Raw genomic sequence first — 18267 nt, 5'->3', positions numbered from 1 at the left:
GGGATTTGGACTGCAGACTGTAAGTCATCAATAAATTCCTTTACTATATAGAGACTATCTGCAAGTTCTGTGACTCTAGAGAACCTTGACTAATACAGACGCCATGGTGGGACTTATCTAAGAAAAATTTAAAAAATAGAATGGAGGGGAGTTTATTACTTACTTTCCTTGCTGTTATAACAAAATTGACTTGAGGCATCGTTTGTTTGGGCGAGGTATAATTTATGATGGTAAAGGCACTCAAGGGGTTGATCACACTATGTCCACAGTCAAGAAGCACAGAAAGAGGTGCTGGTGAGATGGCTCAGCGGGTAAGAGCACCTGACTGCTCTTCCAAAGGTGTAGAGTTCAAATCCCAGCAACCACATGGTGGCTCACAACCATCCTTAACAAGATCTGACTCCCTCTTCTGGAGTGTCTGAAGACGTACTTACATATAATAAATAAAATAAATCTTTAAAAAAAAAAAAAGAAGCACAGAAAGAGAGCAATTACTGTTGGCGCACTTCTCGCTTTCTCCTATTCCTTTTGAATTCAATCTGGGACCTCATCTCATGGGGAGAGGGTCATCCACACACAGGGTCTTTTCCGCCTCAAACCTACCCCCATGTTCACAGACAAACCCAGAGGGATGTCTCCTAGACAATTCCTAATCCCATGATGTTGACAAAGACCAACCATCACATAGGAAAAAATACTATTTATCAGTAGTGGTCTATGCATGCATGAAGATTGTTGGGGGGGCGCTGGATGTGGCTTTGATGGAGTATTCACCTAGCAGGTATCAAGCCTTTGGTTTTATTCTTGGCACAATAAATATTAAAGATATAAAGTATGTGGGAAGATAAATGTCACCTGGCACCTGAACCTTTCTACCATAAGTATATAAATGTAACTGTGATACCATTTTCATCTATTAGGTGGCCAATAATACCTTTCTTAATTTGGGGTTATTGACAAAGGTGTGGTGAAATCAATCAGCCCTTAAATATTTATGCTAGCTCCTCCTTACTCCTTACTCTTGTTTGGACCAGTCAAGGTCATCTGTGCCTCAGGGACTTCGTACTTGCTGTTCCCTCTGCTTTGGAAGTTCTTTGCTTTAGGGTTCAAAATCATCCTTTATGGGGCTGGAGAGATGGCTAGGCAGTTAAGAGCACTTGCTGCTCTTGCAGAAGACCTGGATTTGGTTCTTAGCAACCACATGGCAGCTGAGAACTATCTGTAACGTCATTCCAGGGAACCAATGCGTTCTCCCAGCCTCTGCAGTGACCAAGCATAACACACACAAAACAAAAATTAAAAGTTTTTTTTTAAAAAAAAAAAGTTCAGGCATAGCAGTATATGCTTTTAACCCCAACACTTGGGAGACAGAAACAGAGGTAGGTAGATGTCTGTGAGTTCCAAGCCAGCCTGGTTTACACAGCCAGTTCCAGGTCACCAAAGGCTACATAGTGTGACCCTGTCTCAAAGGGGGGGTGGTATTTTTCTTCCTTTCCACTCAGTCAGCATTCAGCTAATTTTTTTTTCTGGCAAAGGCCAGTGAATAAATAACATAGGTGTTGTTGGCTATATGGTCTCCTTAGCAACTCCTTAGTCCTCCACGAACAGCCATGAATCGTCTGCAAACACACATACTAACCACGTTACAGCAAGAGCATCCAGGCAATGAAATGTGTGTTTCTTATAATTTCCAAGTGTCACAAAAAACACCATTCATGCCGGGTGTGGTGGCACACGCCTTTAATCCCAGCACTCGGGAGGCAGAGGCAGGNGAATTTCTGAGTTCAAGGCCAGCCTGGTCTACAAAGTGAGTTCCAGGACAGCCAGGGCTACACAGAGAAACCCTGTCTCGAAAAACCTAAAAAAAAACCCAAAAAACAAAAAACACCATTCATGCTTCAATCTCTATTTATTTGTATATATTTGTTTATTTGAGGTGTGTGCACAAATGCATGGGTGTGCATGCATTTGCATGTGCACAAAATGCCTTGGCCCTCATGTGGAGGTCAGAGGACAATGGATGGGAATCCTTGGCAGCAGGTACTTTACCTGCTGAGCTATCTTGCCAGTCTGGAAAATACTGGTCTTCCTTTGATTTTTTTTTCTATACTTTAGAAATATGCAAAACCTTTCTAGTTCATGAGCCACACAGAAAAGGGAAGCAGATCAAATTTAGGCCTTTTTTTTTCCTTGTCTTTTGTACTGAAGCACTCCAATCTACTTGATTCCTGACTCTATGTCTGACACTTTGAACACTCCCTGCTAGATTCCCAACCTCACAATAACTGTTGAGTAAGTAAATAAGTGGCTGCACTGAGGACCATGTCACTGAAGGAATGGGGAGAAGCAGGGCACAGCTGACAAGGAGCAGGAGTCTACTCAGAGCCTGTTTCCCCCTGCCTGAACTTGGGCACGTTTCTTTCAGTAAGGCTTTGAGAAACAACACACGGCTCAGACCAGGTTTTTCATTCAGCATCTTTATTCTTCCCTTTTAGAGCAGGGTAACCCTAACAACTTCATCTAGGAAGTGAGAACTATGTGAACTAAGAACTCTTCTAAGGACCTGGCCTCCCCTACCTCCTCTCATGGGGTTGGCAGGGAGGCAACTCTAAGGGGGAGGGGATAAACTACTTACTATGCCTCCTCGACTGTCCCCATTTCCCATGGCAATGTTATTAGAGACCAGCCACCTCCATGTCCCAGGTAAGAAGGACTCAGGAAAGTGACTTGGATTCCCTCATATACACGCGTGAACATAGGGACTGAGTGAGGCAGGACAGGCCAGCTCAGTGGCCAGACATACGGCTCTGGCCTGTGGCCCAGTTGGCAAACATGAAGCCCAGGCTGATGGCCATGAAGAGGACTCCCAGGACACCAAAACACAGGGCCTGTGGGCAATAGGAAGAAAAGGTACAGTTGGCCTAGATCACGCACCAAAGCATTCTGGAGAGTGCTCTGAATGCCCTCCACCCTTTCCAGAGAAAGCCCCAGCCATTCCCTGCTCTCCTCTGTTCTCCCTGTTCCTCCTTCCTGGGATACTCACCTGGATCTTGGGCCAGGAAAACAAAGGTTCCACCTCAGTAGGTACAATACGGAGGTAGAAGACACTAGGAAGGATGAAGATGAGGCTAGGGGCTGAAGTGGACCCTGAAGGACAGAAAGGGATAGCAGTCAACCTAAGTTTGAGGGCAAGGCCCACAGTAGACAGGACAAGGAACCAAGGTTGACAATACTGACCAATAAACCCAAAGATATCTCGGATGGTTGGCACACAGATGACAAGGATATTGACCAAAATAAGCAGGATCAAGGCAATGGCCACATGTCGCAGCCAGCTGAAGGCCTTGCTTGGGAAGAGCAGCTGCTGGAGGGCTCGGCGGATCTGCAGCCAAGGAAGGGCAGGATAGGTCAAGACTCACATGTGGTCCCTCTGCCATGGGATCCTGTCTCTGTCTCTACCCTGCCGAAGATCCTTGATTCCCTATCCCGCTCTCTATGCTTCCAGCCTGTCTGACCAAGTATCTGTGCCTCTACCCTGACAACCCATCTTCTTCCGTATGACCATCTAGCTCGACTTCCACCACTACTGACATCTGTCTCCTCTCCTGTCCATCTCTACCTCCCCATTTGCCTATCCTCTGACCATCACCCATCCTTGCCTCTCTTCCACTCTGACCGCCTCTCCCACCATGTCCCTCCTTTGTTTGTGGTTTTTGAGATAGAATCTCATGCAGCCCAGGCTGGCCTCAAACTCAGCCTGTAATTAGGACTGACCTTGAACGCCTAACCCTCCTGCCTCTAGCTCCAGAGTGCTGGGATTACAGGAATGTACCATGGTGCTTGAGATCTCACTCAGGGCAAACTCACTCTGCAAACTGAGTTACAACGCTGGTCCCGTGTCCTCTTTTGTCTAGCCATCTATTGCCGCTGTCTGTGTGTATCAGGCCCATTCTTGTGTATCTGTCCCTATGTCTTCTACCTACCTATCTGCTCCTATCTCCACCTTCTTACCAAACATCCATTTTTCTTCTCTCTTCTCATCCATCCATATCCCTTCACCCTGCCCCCAGGCCTTCCTTGCCCCCACTCACAGGGAAAAGCACAACAGGCACAGTGAGGGTTACTGCAAGCAGTACGGCCAGACGCACACAAAGGATGAGCATGTCCTCCTGGGTGTACATTTCCAGCATCTCTGCCTTCACAGTGCCTGGACCACAAGGAGGGGACACAAGATGCATGAACACTGGACTCACTAGCCCAGAAACCAAGGCACACATACATGATGATAAAGTCTACACACGTGATGTTCACTCTCCCTTTGGAAACTGATGGGCTCAAGGTCCTGAGAAGTGGGGGTTGTGGGGAAGCTCAGAGGCCCCTGCCATAGCTCAGGCTCAGTCTCTACCATAGCTCCACCCAACCTTGGCCCTAGCCACACTCACTGTAGAAGGTGAGGTATCCAAAGGTCGCTGTGAGTCCATACATGATGAACATAGCCCCGATGGACATGTTGGCCACAGCTTGCATCCTGCGCTGGGTGGGGCTGAAGTGCATAGATCACGGAACTGTCATGTCCACACCCCTGATCTTGTCCCAGAACCCTCAAAACTGGCCCCCAACCCTCCAGAGTCTCCCTCCTCCTGATCTAACAATGTTCAGCTGGTCCACGTTGACATTCTACCCGTCCCTCCCCCTTATAATTAGCCAAGCCTCCCCTATCTGTCCTATATCTCAACACATATGACTATCTACAACTCTTCCTCCACGGAGGCATCGATACTGCCCCTGTCTAGTCATCCAGAAACCCCAGCCCTGCCTCTCCTCTGTCCATCTGTCTCCCCAGCCATCTGACCATTCTTGCTTCCTCAGACCATCATCTCTTCTGTCTAGTCGCCTGATCACTGCCTCCTAACTCTGTCCATTCACTTTTTAAAAGAGTGGACCACTTAAATCCAAGCAGGAAATACTCACTTCCCTGAGTCTCTGAGGTCTCGTGAACACTCCAAATCCCTCCCTCGGCAAAGCCAACCACCCTCAAGATACCACACCAAGGCTACCATGGAGGCTGCCAGACACCATGGCTACTGCCCCCTCTGGCGGGCCCATCTCTCGCATGCCTCTCTACTCACCGGCAAAGTTCTGTGTAGATGGGCAGCACCTCAGGGTGGCAGACAAAGGCAAAAGCCATAATAGGCACTGTGTAAGACATCTGGAGGAATGGTCCATGAATATAGAATTAGAATCCCTACAGTACTGGGGGGTCCCATTCCCTCTCAAGTAAGGCACATGACACCGCTCCAGAAGTCCAATACTCTGATCAAAACAAAATGTTGGGATGGGACGAGATGGCCCAGTGTGATCCAAGATCCTACCTGCCTGCGTACCTACCTGCGAGTCAACGGTGAAGAGCTCGGCCTCACAGCTGCTGTTAAAGGCCTGCAAGGGAGCTTGTTCGGCCTCCACTACTGTGTCATTGTGGCTCACATCACAGCCAATCTGGAACTTTTTATAGATGACCTGGGGGTCGGGAGTAAGAAAGCAAGTTCACAGAGAAGGCTTTGCCTCAGTGTCTCAAACACTCCCCCACCACTACCCGTTCTCTCTCTCTCTCTCTCTCTCTCTCTCTCTCTCTCTCTCTCTCTCTCTCTCTCTCTCTCTCTCTCTCTCTCTCTCTCTCTCTCTCTCTCTCTCTCTCTCTCTCTCTCTGACTTACCGAAACAAGAAAAAACAGCATGCAGGTCAGGGAGAGGCTGCTTGTGTACCCCAGGTAGCCTACAGGAGGTGACAACAGAGCCTCAGAATTCAAGGAGCCTGGCACTCCACACACCAAAGGTTTGTCCTTCTTCGAATAAGCCTTTCTTTCCACCTAAACCAGCCTCACCTCTATACAAAACTCCGACTAATCTGTTAAAAACCCAGATCAAACAAGCCCTCCCCAACCCCTCAGTGTTCCAAAACCCTTGAAAATGGGAATTTTTTCCCCCAGACTGGCGATAGAGCCCAGTGATATTACACTTGCCTAGTCTATGTGCAGCCCTGGGTTCCATCTCCAGGACCAAAATGAAAATAAAACAAAATGGAATTTTTCTGCCTAGTTCCCACGCTCTAACCCTCCAGCCAATGACCGACCCAGGAAGCCTCCTTACCCAGGTGTTTCATGAGCGCCAGAGGCAAGATGATTAACAAGCTGACCAGGATGATAAGCAGGTTTCCCTTCAAGAACCAGTCCCTAGAAAGACAAGGAGATCCCAGAATCCACATCAAAGAGCTCACGGATGCCTACATTTCAGTTTCAGGGAATCTGACTTTCACTTCTGGCCTCTGGGGGCACCATATATATGAAATGCACAACATACATTCAGACAAACATATAAAATAAAGAAATAATTTTTTAACTTAGGGCTGAGGAAATAGGTTAGTTTGTAAAGTGCTTGCTAGGCGACGATGAAGACCCGAGTTTGGATCTCCAACACTCATGCCAAATCCCAGCCCTGTGGATGGGCGGTGGAGACAGGAGCATCTTTGGGCTTGCTGGCACAATGCTCTAACTTAATTGGTGAGTTCTGGGTTCAATGAGAGGTCCAGTCTCAAAAATAAGGTAAAAAGAGAAGAGATACCTGACATCAATCTCTGGTCTTTACTCACATGTGCACTCATGTGCACATACACAAGAACACACATGTACAACACATACTCACTTTATGGAGTACCTGCTATGTTCCAAGCATTCACATATCCTCTTCCTATCACATAGACACAATTGAATAGAATAAACCTTGGTTACATACACAATGAGACTTGATTATAATTGATTTGGCAGGAGGCCATTGTTCACTGGTGAAGGCATTTACTTGTTTAGCATGTCCAAAAGCTCCAGCTTTGAACCCCAGTGAGGCAGAGGGGAAAAAAAGAAGACTTGGACATACCTAGTCATATTTGGATAGTTTCAGAATCAAACCAAGCACTTCACAGGATATACAGAGATTAAAAACAAAATGCTTAGTCAGGTACGTGAAACTACCCCTGAGTTTAATTGACCAAGTCACACATGTGCACCAAAGACCACAGGATTAGAGGAAGAGCTGGTCCCTAAACATACAAATCTGTGTCAAAATAGACAGAGGCATGAGGCAAGGTGGTGCAGACCTGTAAATCCCAGCTCTTGAGAAGCCAAGGCAAATCCCAGGCCAGCCTGGGCTACAGAGCAAAATCCTCTCTCAAAAAGGTGTATAGAAAGCCAGACATGGTGGCATATGCCTTTAGCCACAGCACTTAGGAAGGCAGATCTCTGTGAGTTCGAGGCCAGCCTGGTCTACATAGTGAATTCCAGAACAACCAGGGCTATCTAAAGAGACCCTGTGTCAAAACAACAACAACAACAACAACAACAAAAGGTATGCAGAGGAAGTTAGGGTTATGCAGTCCAGTGACTGAGCACTTGCTTGACACACAAGAGAACTTGGGTTCCATCCACATTAAAAAAAAGAAAAGTACAGAGGCAGAAAGATGTATGCAAATAAAAAAGTACTGCTGTATGCACAAATGAACACACTCATTGTGTATGTATTTTAAAAAATAAAACCTTAGATGCTGTGCCGTCAGTGGGAAGCTGGAGCCTAACAGTCTATATATATATACATGGTTGCAACTGTAATCAAAAGGCCCTCCACAGTCACATTCCCCTGAGCACACACACAGCCTGAGAGGATCTGCCATACAATAATCGCCAAAGCAAACAAGGAGATGGAGTTGACAGAGTGCACACAGTTGACAGACCCACAGACCACTGGAGTCAGCAATCACACATTTAGAGATAGATAGCGTCCAAACAGCCCGATGAACCCAGAATCAGCTAAACAGGAAAAATGAGAGTAGCCAAGTGTCAAACACATATGGTTGAGCTCAATCGCAGCATACGGGACCCAGCTGTCATCCATCACATGGCTGGCCAGAGAGAATCAGCCAGTCCAACAGTCACTGAGGCCAATTCAGGGTCTACATCTACTGGATCTGTACAGTCACACACATGTGGCCAACGTCAGCACACACCAAACATACAGAGACAGCTGTCGGCCAAAATCAGCCTGAACAAGTCTCAAAAACAGCCTATGGTCACTCATAATACACATATTATATATGGAGTCTTAGTCAGTCACGGTTAACCTGCAGTGGTCTCAAAACAGCACCTGGGAGTCAGGTAGATACAACGTTGAAGATGATGACTAGAACTGGGTTGGGGTCCCTGGGAGGTACTATATACTCACCCCTCAGGGTCCATGTGCAGGAAGGTGCCAATAACCAGGGGGAGTTCAGATTTGATGATGAACAGGTAACTGGACATAGCTGGTGCAGAAGGGGTAGACATTTAATCAGGGTTCCCTCTCTTCCAGCCCACCCTTGGGAAAGCGTACCTCACTCGGTCTATACCCTCTTCCCCCAGTTGCCCTTCCCCAAGACCTCACCCCCAACGTTGTGCAGACAGATGATGATGGCCACCACAACTTTCCCGGCAGGTCCAAATGCCCTCTGTCCCAGCTGCTCATAGGCACGGATGCCTGTGAACAGGGAGGCAGGAAGGAATAGCCTGTGAGTTTGGGAAAGCCAGGCTAGGAGGGAGAGCTGTAATTCAGCTGTGACTGATAAAGGCTGGCGTGGAGGGCTATGCAGTTTAGGGTGGAATTTGTGAGTCTGGCAAGTGGTATCTGAGGCCAGGGAGAAGTTAAAGGCTGAAGGCAAAGAGGGTTTGGGAGACAGACTGTGGACTGAGACCATGGAGAGAGAGACTGAGAGAGTCCTGGGACCATGATGCTGGGAAGCAGAGGTCTTAGGATTTCAGAACTGGTTTCTAGGTTTGGAGGACCTGAAGCTTCCTAAGAGATAGAATATAATAGTCTGAAACTGGAGAAGGTCTGATGGCCAAAGGAGCAGGGATTGAGAACTAGGAGGTGGGGATCTAGTCTGGGGGCTGGGGTTGAATAAGGAATCTGTCATACAGGGAGTTGAGTGTGGAAACTGGGGTGCTGAGTTTGGGGTCTGAGGTTAGAGTGGTTATGTTCAGAGTCAGATTTGAGTTGCAATCAGACATCAAGAAAGTGGGCCTGGGATTGGGGCTCAGGGTCTGAGTTGAGCTCTGGATTGGAATCTAGAGTTTGAGGTCCACAGAAGATGGAGATCGAGGCTGGGGAATCTCACCTACAACACTGGCACAGGTCAGCAGGAGGTGGATGGAGTAAGAAGACAGGAGGGCAATACACAGCAGCAGGGCCCTGCGACACGAAGCACAGTGAGACTTGGCCCAGGTCTCCCACTCAGCCCTCCGCACCACAGACCAACAACCCCCTACCCCCCCCAAAAAAAAGTCTCACATAGACTCACAAAAAGAAGATGACTCCAGTGTGTGCCATGGCATAAGCCAGTCCCAGGATGCCACTCCCCATGATAGCGTTGCTGAGGTTGAACACTGACATTCCGAATGATGTCTTCCCCTCGAACTGTTGACAAGGGGCAAGATCCAGCAAGCACAGATGAGGATGAGGAGAACAGGACAAGAGGCTAAAGAGGAGCCAGGAAAGGACGGGAGGGTGAAGGCAACTGGGGAGGGGAGACATCCACGAGGAGGAGCGATGAGAAGCAAGAGGAAACTGAAAGAGATAGTTGATGGGAAGAAACGGGGAGAGGGAGCGCTTAGAAAGGGAAAAGTAAGAGACAAGTCTGGAAGGCGCAGCTGGAAGTGCAAGGGGGGCTGCAGAGGAGCCTCTGGAGATGAGAAACTACAGAGGGGGAGCATCCCGAAGCAGAAGAGAAGTGTTCGGGAGAACAGTCACTAAGGCAGGGGGCAATCGGTGGGAAGGGAGAAACTAGCAACACAGAGAGCTAGAGCGGGAGCATGTGAGGAAATGGGGTATCTGGAGATGGCAGCAACTGAGGAGCCAATAGCTGGGGCGGGGAGATAGCTAGCCGGGGAGCAGCTGGGGAGGAGACGGAGTTGGGATTAGATAGGGGAGGTGAGGCTTTCACGGGTCCTGTGGGCTCACTTACATCCAAGAACTGGACAGGTTTCCTCCCAGTAGCAGAGTTACGGGTGGTGGGCAGGAAGCCTTCGCGTTCCTGCCTGTATCTGGATAGGGCAGAAAAACCGAGGCTGATGACAAGGTAAACCCCCCCCCCGACCTCTCCCCAACACCCCTGGCTCCTTGAATCCCCCACTTACCCCGCAGCAGCACCCGCAGAGAGGGTTCCATTTATCTTTGGTTCCTGCATTTCCATCCTGTTGGCAAAGAGATGGGGTAGGAGGGTCAGGAGTGGAGCAAAGGAACTAGCAAGTGAGGAGGGTTAGGAGAAGGGCAGAGGAGCCCAGCAGAGACCAACCGATGTGAGTTAGAGCAACTGGCCAGAGAGACAAGCAGGAAAGAGCGCCAAAGGAGAAAGTGGAGAGTTGATGAGAGAGAGAGAGAGAGAGAGAGAGAGAGAGAGAGAGAGAGAGAGAGAGAGAGCCAAAAACAGCTTCTTAGACAGACCCAGGGCAAAGAAGGCAAGAGGAGATAAATAGAAGAAGGGAGAGACACAGAGAGATACAAAATGACCCACCCTACAGCGCATGAAATGGCCATTTGAAGTGGGAAATAGACCTTTCCTCCCACAGGGCAGACTCTGTCTCCCGCGCCGTCTGCCCTTTTCTGTCTCTTTCAGTCCCTATCTCCCGCCCCCACCTCTCTCCGGCTGGCTCTTGGCAGGGACACGTGTCACCTGTCTGCCCCACCCCTCGTAGCGCCGCCCTTCCCCCCTCCCGCCCCCAGCTTAGAGACCCCAGCCCTAGTTCTGCAAACTGCTTATACTATGGTTCTGAATATCTTCACCAGAAACTGAAGCAAACTGAAATGCCCCTCTTGCTGGGAAAGAACTGACCGGTATGCAAGTGTAACTAGTTGGAAGAGCGCTTTCAATCCTCAGCACTAAAAAGAAAAGTGGGGGGGGAAACCTCACCCGGGACTCTCATTAAACTTCCCTTCTAGGTTCTAAATGAGTTCTCTCGGACCCCTATCAAGCCTTAAACTCTCCTCTCCTGAGAGGAAACGTTTAGGAGACACTTCCAGACTTGAGCCGCTTTCTGAGCTTGGGGTGCCTCACAAGCCCGCCTAAGTTTAAACATTTCCCCTCCTAATAATGAGCCTGCCAACCATACCCAAGGCCCCCTCCCGGATCCTTGTGTGTTTCTCAGAGTAAGATTGTCTTCGCAATCCCCACCCAAACCTGGAAAATCTGTCTTTTTAAATTAGCAATTGTACAACATAATGGGTTTCACTATGACATTTCATATATGTATGAAGTGTGCTTTGATGGTCTTCATTTCCCCTATTACCATACCCTGCTCTGCCTGCTTCCAACTGTTTTCCTTCCTCTGCCTCCAAGGCCCCTCCTGCTTTCATGTATTATCTCCACTGTTTCCCCTTTCACTTTAATTGTTATTGTTACATGTATACATACATACATACATACATCATACATACATACATACATACATACATACATACATACATACATATACCCTGCTGGGTCTATTCAGTGTTGCTTGAATGTATATGTTTTTAGGGTGACCACTGGTACTGGATAACCGATTGAGAAACCTCGTCCCTGAGTAAGACTGATTCCCCTCTTTGAGCAGTCATGAACTGCCTATAGACATTATATTTACAAGTGGAGCCTTTTGAGACACACACACACACACACACATATACACACGTTCACGCGTGTGTGTGTCAACTAATGATATTGTTAATGGTCTTGCATAGGAAACTACACTGTTGAGATTGTATGGGTGTAGCTACATTGTCCTATATAGTCACGCAGCTAATGCCCTGATCCTCTTCTGACAACCTTTTTAAACCTCTCTCTATAAAGCCCTCCAAGCGTTAGGTGTAGAAGTTGCATTGTGTGTGTATCAATTGGGAATGGGCACACCACGGCCAGTTAGTTGGTATCTGCATTAATGGTCTCTATCTGCTGAAAAAAAAAAAAAACTTCTTTGAGGATAGGTGAGAGCTGCACTTACCTGTGGGTTTAAGGGTAGGTACTTAAAATGCAAATGGAAACAGGCAGTAATAAGTTCGCCGCTAGGTTCCATGACCGTACGAGCCATGGCTAAGTCAGCTAGGTTCACAGTGCCAGTATGAGTTTTCTCCTGTTGATTGGTCACCCCCCAAAATAAAAGTGCCACTATTGTACCTTTGGGGATATCTTGCTATGCTGGTCATTTTATTTCACAGTCATGACAAATGGATAGGACTACTGATTGTCCCCATAGCCCTAGGGAGCTTACACAGCACCTTCCAGAACTCTGAAGAGTACTTCCGGTGCTTCCAGGCTAGTTCTGCCTCCGTTCCTCCAAGTCCTGTATCCACAGTATGTAGTGTCTTCAGCAGAAGGGATTTATTTACCTTGAAATTCTGGGAAGACAACCAAGGACAATGGAGATAAGCCTATATTTATATTGTTTGGGGAATCTCTTGAACTCCTCTGACCAGTGACTTGTAAGGAGGCTTCTTATGTCTGGAACTGAAGTTTTTGTTAGCTAGACTATGGCCCTTGTAAGAAACATCATCACAGCTGGGCAGTGTTAGCACACGCCTTCAATCCCAGCACTCGGGAGGCAGAGGCAGGCGGATTTCTGAGTTCGAGGGCAGCCTGGTCTACAGAATGAGTTCCAGGGCAGCCAAGGCTACACAGAGAAATTCTGTCTCGAAAAATCATCATCAAAAAAAAGAAGCAGGGCTGGTGAGATGGCTCAGTGGGTAAGAGCACCCGACTGCTCTTCCGAAGGTACGGAGTTCAAATCCCAGCAACCACATGGTGGCTCATAACCATCCTTAACAAGGTCTGATGCCCTTTTCTGGAGTGTCTGAAGACAGCTACAGTATAATAATAAATAAATAAATGTTTANGTATAATAATAAATAAATAAATGTTTAAAAAAAAAAGATACATTTAAAAAAAAGAATGTAAAAAAAAAAAAAGAAGCAGCATCACCCTAATGGTGTAACTTCATTTAAATATGTGTGTATGTATACATGTATGTGTATATGTGTGTATGCATACGATGTGTATATATATATATATATATATATATATATATATATAACGTGTAATTTTACATAAACATAAAATAATAATTCCCCATGGCTCTTTCAAATATATTCAGTGTGATTTATCCTCCATCCCTCTCCATCTGTATTGCCCTCCTCCACAGTTAAGAGACACACCCCCTTTCCCCATTTCCCACCTCATAGCACCTATGAACTGCTATTTCTCTCTCTAAGAGCTCTTTCTCACACTCCCTCATTGCCCCATTCTGGTCCTTTTCTCCTGCTCGTCCTCCTCCTCCTCCTTGGTTTCTTTGGCTACGGTATGTTGTACACTCGTATCCAAAGCCTCAGAAATAGGAACCACAAATGAAAGAGAGCATGTGTGTCTGGGTTATGTCACTCAGTGCCCATACATTTCCCTGAGAATTTTGTGATTTCCCTTTTCTTTGCAGTTGAATAGTATTCCACAATATATATGCACCATATTTTCATTACTCCATTCATCAGTTGAAGGCCATTATGTTGTTTCTACTCCTAGCTAGTAACAGAATTGCAATGACTAGTGAATAGAATTACAGTGGACAATAAGTGGAGTGGGAAAATCCACAGAACGGATGAGGGTCGTTGCCAGCTATACAAGTGTACATGGATCCTCAAGGAAAGTGGAGAGGAGATACTGAATCTGTGAGTAAGAAAGACCAATCTTTTATCCCACATCCCCTCCAGCATCTGTAGGGTTTTCTTGATAGCCATTCTGACTGGAATAAATGAAATCTCAGAGTAGTCTTAATTTCCATTCTCCTCATTGCTAAGGATATTAAAAAACTTTCTGAGATATTTCTTAGCCATTTTTATTTTTTCTTTTGAGAATTCTCTGATCCATACCCCCTTCCTTTTTAGGTTTGAGACGAAGTTCTGGCTAGTGAGAACTTGCTATGCAGTCTAGGCTGGCCTCAAACTCACAGAGATCTGTCTGTCTCTGCCTCTCAAGTGCTGGGATTAAAAGCTTGTGCCACCGTGACTAGTTTCATAGCCCCCCTTTCTTATTAGACCATTGACTATCTGGGTTTTTGTTGTCGTCGTCGTTGTTGTTGTTGTTGTTGTTTAGTTCTTTATATATTCTGAATACTATTTCTCTCTCAGAGATCCTTTCCAGTCCTGTGGCTTCCCTCTTCCCTTGATTGTTTCCTTTGATGTGTAGAAGCTTTTTTTAGTTTTATGAGTTCCCACTTGTCAGCTGTTGGCATTAATTCCTAGGCAAATGGAGTACTATTCAGAAAATCCTCTCCTGTAGCTATATCTTGCAGCATACTGCCTACATTTTCTTCTGGCAGTTTCAGTGTTTTGGGGTTGGACATTTAGGTCCTTTGCTCCATTTGGAGCTACTTTTTCTACAGATTGGCTTATGATAGCTATGGACCTAATTTCAGTTTTGTACGTGTGGGCATCCAGTTTTCCCAGTACCACTTGTTGAAGACGTTGTCTTTTCTCCAACATGATGATGTCTTGGCACCTTTGTCAAACATCAGATGCCTGAGGTTAATGTACACTCGTGTTGGGGTTTCTATTTTGTTCCATTGGCCTGTGTTACTGCTTTTGTGCCAATACCACACTGTTTTACTACTATATGTTTTCATTTGCTTTCTGTTGCTGTGACAAAATACCATGACCAAAAGCAATGAATTGGGGAGTGAAAAGCTTTGTTTCATATTAATGAGAACTCTTAGGTCACGGTCTATAATGAAGAGAAGTCAGGGCAGGAACTCAGGGTAGGATCCTGGAGGCAGGAACTGAAGCAGAAGCCAAAGAGAAACGCTGCTTACTGATTTGCTCCTTGTGGCTTGCTCAGCTTGTCTCTTTATCCAATTCCAAACTACCTGTTCTGTGGCGATACCATCCACAGTGAGATGTGGTCTCCCACATCAACCATTAGTGGAGAAAATGCCCACATAGGAGCTGGAGAGGTGACTCAGTGGTTAAGAGCACTGACTGCTCTTCCAGAGGTCCTGAGTTCAATTCCCAGCAACCACATGGTGGCTTGCAGCTATCTGTAATGGGATGTAATCAGATGTCCTCTTCTGGTGTGTCTGAAGAGAGTGACAGTGTACTCACATACATTAAATATATGAATCTTTTTTAAAGAAAGAAAGAAAAGAAAAAGAAAAAGAAAAAAGAGAAAAGAAAAGAAAAGAAAAGAAAAGAAACGAAAAGAAAAGAAAAGAAAAGAAAAGAAAAGAAAAGAAAAGAAAAGAAAAGAAAAGACCTACATAGTCTTGCCCATAAGCTAATCTTATGAGCATTTTCTCAGATGAGGGCTCCTCTTTCTAAGTGACTCTAGCTTGTGTCAAGCTGACAAAAATACCAACACACTATCTCTCCATGGTACAGTTTGAGATCTGGAATGGTAATCCCTCCAGCCTTGTTCTTCTATGACAAATGGTGTGGGGATTTTTATTGGGATCACATCAAATCTGCCAGTTACTTTTGGTAGAATGGTCATTTTCACAATGATAATTCTGCCAGTGTAAGAGTATGGGAGATCTTTCCATTTTCTAATGCCTTCTTCAATCTCTTTCTTGAGACATTCAAAGTTTTGATGATAGAGGTCTTTCACCTCTTTGGTTGTGTTTATTCTTAGATATTTTTAGGCTGTTGTGAATAGGACTGGGTCCATGAACTTATCTCATGGCACACTTGTGGCTCATAGCTAGAAATGCTGCTAATTTTTAAAGTTGATTTCGTATTCTACCACTTCGCTAAAACTGTTAAAAATTTCTATAAGTCTTCTGGTAGGATTTTTAGGATCTTTTATGCATGATATCATATTATCTGCAAATAAGGATAATTTTACTTATTTTCCTATTTGCATCCCTTTAACTCTCTTCTCTTGCCTTGTTTCTCCAGCTAGAGCTTCAAGAATTCTATTGGAAAGGAGTGAGCATAGTAGACAGCTCTGTCTCCTTTCTGATTTTAATGGAATTGCTTTGAGTTTCTCCCAATTGAGAATGGTGTTGGCCATGGGTTTACCATATATAGCCTTTATTGAGGGTTGTTCCCTCCAGCCCTCTCTCTAGGACTTTTATCATAAAGGCATGATGGATTTCACCAAAAGTCTTTTTTTCCACATCAGTTGAAATTATCATAGATTTTTCTTTGTCCTTACAAGTCCATTTATATGGTTATTTCATTTATTGGCTTAGGTTCATTTATTGAACACACACAGGAAGGTACTAAATTGACTACTGAAACATCTAAGATGCCGGACAGTGGTGGCGCATTACTTTGATCCCTGGTCTACAGGGTGAGTTCCAGGGTAGCCAGTGATACACAGAGAAACCCTGTCTCAAAAAAATAAAAAAAGGCTAAGATAATATAAGATAATTTTAGCTTTGTAATTGTTTTTAACATCTTTATACTTATAGTTGGAATTTTAAAGCACAGATAACTGCACATTGATGTTGACATGTTAACATAAATATAGCACAGAGGTACTATATTTAATGTGAAAGTAATAAAATATAATATATTTTAAATTGCAGATGAAGGAGACCAATATTCTAGTTTAGGAGAGTTCAAGTGCAGATGCCCCCAAAATAAGATAGGGACTCTTGGTAAACAAAGTTATAGTAGAAGGAACTAAAAATGTCTTTCCTTGTAAATTTAGCAGACTCGAGGTTAGTCATTTCTATCACTGAAGTAAAAATTTAAATATCTAGGATTTGAGAAATATAAAAGTATAGTTTTTCCCATAGCTAAATTGGCTCGGCATGGTGGCACACGTCTTTAATCCCAGCACTCGGGAGGCAGAGGCAGGCGGATTTCTGAGTTCGAGGCCAGCCAGGTCTACAAAGTGAGTTCCAGGACAGCATGTCTCGAAACCCTGTCTCAAAAAACCAAAAAAAAAAAAAAATCTATAGAACTGAAGATCATAGACACAGCAAAAGTTTGTATAATGAACAAAATTTATATGGATTTAAGTTTTTGTCCCATGAAGTAAGCTATGAAATTTGGTCAATGAAAAAACATTTAAACAGCTTTTTTGAAGAAATCTAGTCACAGGTTTTTAAAATCTCATTTAGTAAAGGATAAAACACAATCCTTGTTTTGTGTGTGTGTGTGTGTGTGTGTGTGTGTGTGTGTGTGTGTGTGTGCGTGTGTGTGTTTTGTTTTGTTTTGTTTTTCAAGACAGGGTTTCTCTGTGTAGCCCTGGCTGTCCTGGAACTCACTCTGTAGATCAGGCTGGCCTCGAACTCAGAAATCCGCCTGCCCTGCCTCCCAAGTGCTGGGATTAAAGGCATGCGCCACCACTGCCCAGCTACAATTCTTGTTTTTTAAAAGTAGATGTATTCATTTTATTTTATGTGTGAGTTATTTGCTTGTGTGTGTGTAATATGCACCACATGTGTGGCTTGGTGCACACAGAGGTCAGAGGAGGGCATGGGATTCCGCTGGAACTGGAGTTACAGATGCTTGGGTACTGAGAATTGAACCTGGGTCCTCTGCAAGAGCAACAAATGCTCCCAACCACTAAGTCTAATCTTCATGTCTAAAACTCTATGTTTTTGTAAACACTTCCAAGATTTGATAAGCATTAGTAAGAGCAGATCAATACTTCAGATGACCTTGTTGAAAACAGAGAAGTGGGCTTAGCTTTTATCTGGATATGCCTGAGTTTAGACTTTAAGAGTTAAAATTAAGTTAGAACTATATTACACCCATCCTTTATACATTTTATATAAAAATCTTTTATGGGGCCTAAGAGAGGGCTGAGCAGTTAACAAGCACTTGGCTGTTTTTCCAGAGGTCCTGAGTTCAATTCCCAGCTACCACATGGTGGCTCACAGCCATCTGTAATGGGATCTCTTCTGGTGTGCATAAAGACTGAGCATGCAGATCCATAAAGTACATGAATATTTAAATGATTTTTAAATCTTTTTATGGGGGCTAGAGAGATGGCTCAGTGGTTAGGAGTACCAACTACTCTACCAGAGGACCTGAGTTCAGTTCCCAGTACACACCTGGTGGTTCACAACCTTCAGTAATGGTATATATAATTCAGTCTTCTGGTGTGTGTGAAGACAGAACACTTATATACATAAATAAATAAATCTTTTTAAAACCCTTTTATGTAAAAACATTTGTCTTTAGTGTTTTTATCAACTATATACTTTATATTTTGTAGCTCATT

At 45.0% G+C, this 18267-nt stretch overlaps 1 protein-coding gene across 1 annotated transcript; it reads right to left on the bottom strand.

The window, feature by feature from the left end:
• Positions 1 to 2461: 2461 nt before the first annotated feature.
• Positions 2462 to 10712, bottom strand: Slc38a5 (solute carrier family 38 member 5). The gene is made up of 16 exons (XM_021188123.1): positions 10588 to 10712; positions 10211 to 10267; positions 10039 to 10117; positions 9376 to 9491; positions 9193 to 9266; positions 8463 to 8555; positions 8265 to 8343; positions 6147 to 6229; positions 5714 to 5772; positions 5389 to 5517; positions 5130 to 5209; positions 4443 to 4543; positions 4092 to 4207; positions 3238 to 3382; positions 3044 to 3147; positions 2462 to 2888 (listed from the first exon to the last, which is right to left on the bottom strand). Exons 1-16 carry the CDS (start codon positions 10608 to 10610, stop codon positions 2787 to 2789), a joined length of 1440 nt encoding a protein of 479 aa, XP_021043782.1. The 5' UTR covers positions 10611 to 10712; the 3' UTR covers positions 2462 to 2786.
• Positions 10713 to 18267: the final 7555 nt, after the last annotated feature.

Source organism: Mus pahari, chromosome X (genome assembly GCF_900095145.1).
Source record: "Mus pahari chromosome X, PAHARI_EIJ_v1.1, whole genome shotgun sequence".
NCBI lineage: Eukaryota > Metazoa > Chordata > Mammalia > Rodentia > Muridae > Mus > Mus pahari.
The sequence above is the reverse complement of the archived record's forward strand: the minus strand, read 5'-3'. Positions and strand labels throughout refer to the sequence as shown.

Bases quoted from the DNA above. Each gene is read 5' to 3' on its own strand.
- Slc38a5 (XM_021188123.1), bottom strand. From the start codon at position 10,610: ATGGCCATTTCATGCGCTGTAGG. The intron at 8,344-8,462 runs GTGAGGTCTTGG...CTTCTGCACCAG, and splicing joins CTGTCTGCACAACGTTGGGG to CTATGTCCAGTTACCTGTTC. The intron at 3,383-4,091 runs GTGAGTGGGGGC...CCTTGGCTGCAG, and splicing joins TGCCTGTTGTGCTTTTCCCT to ATCCGCCGAGCCCTCCAGCA.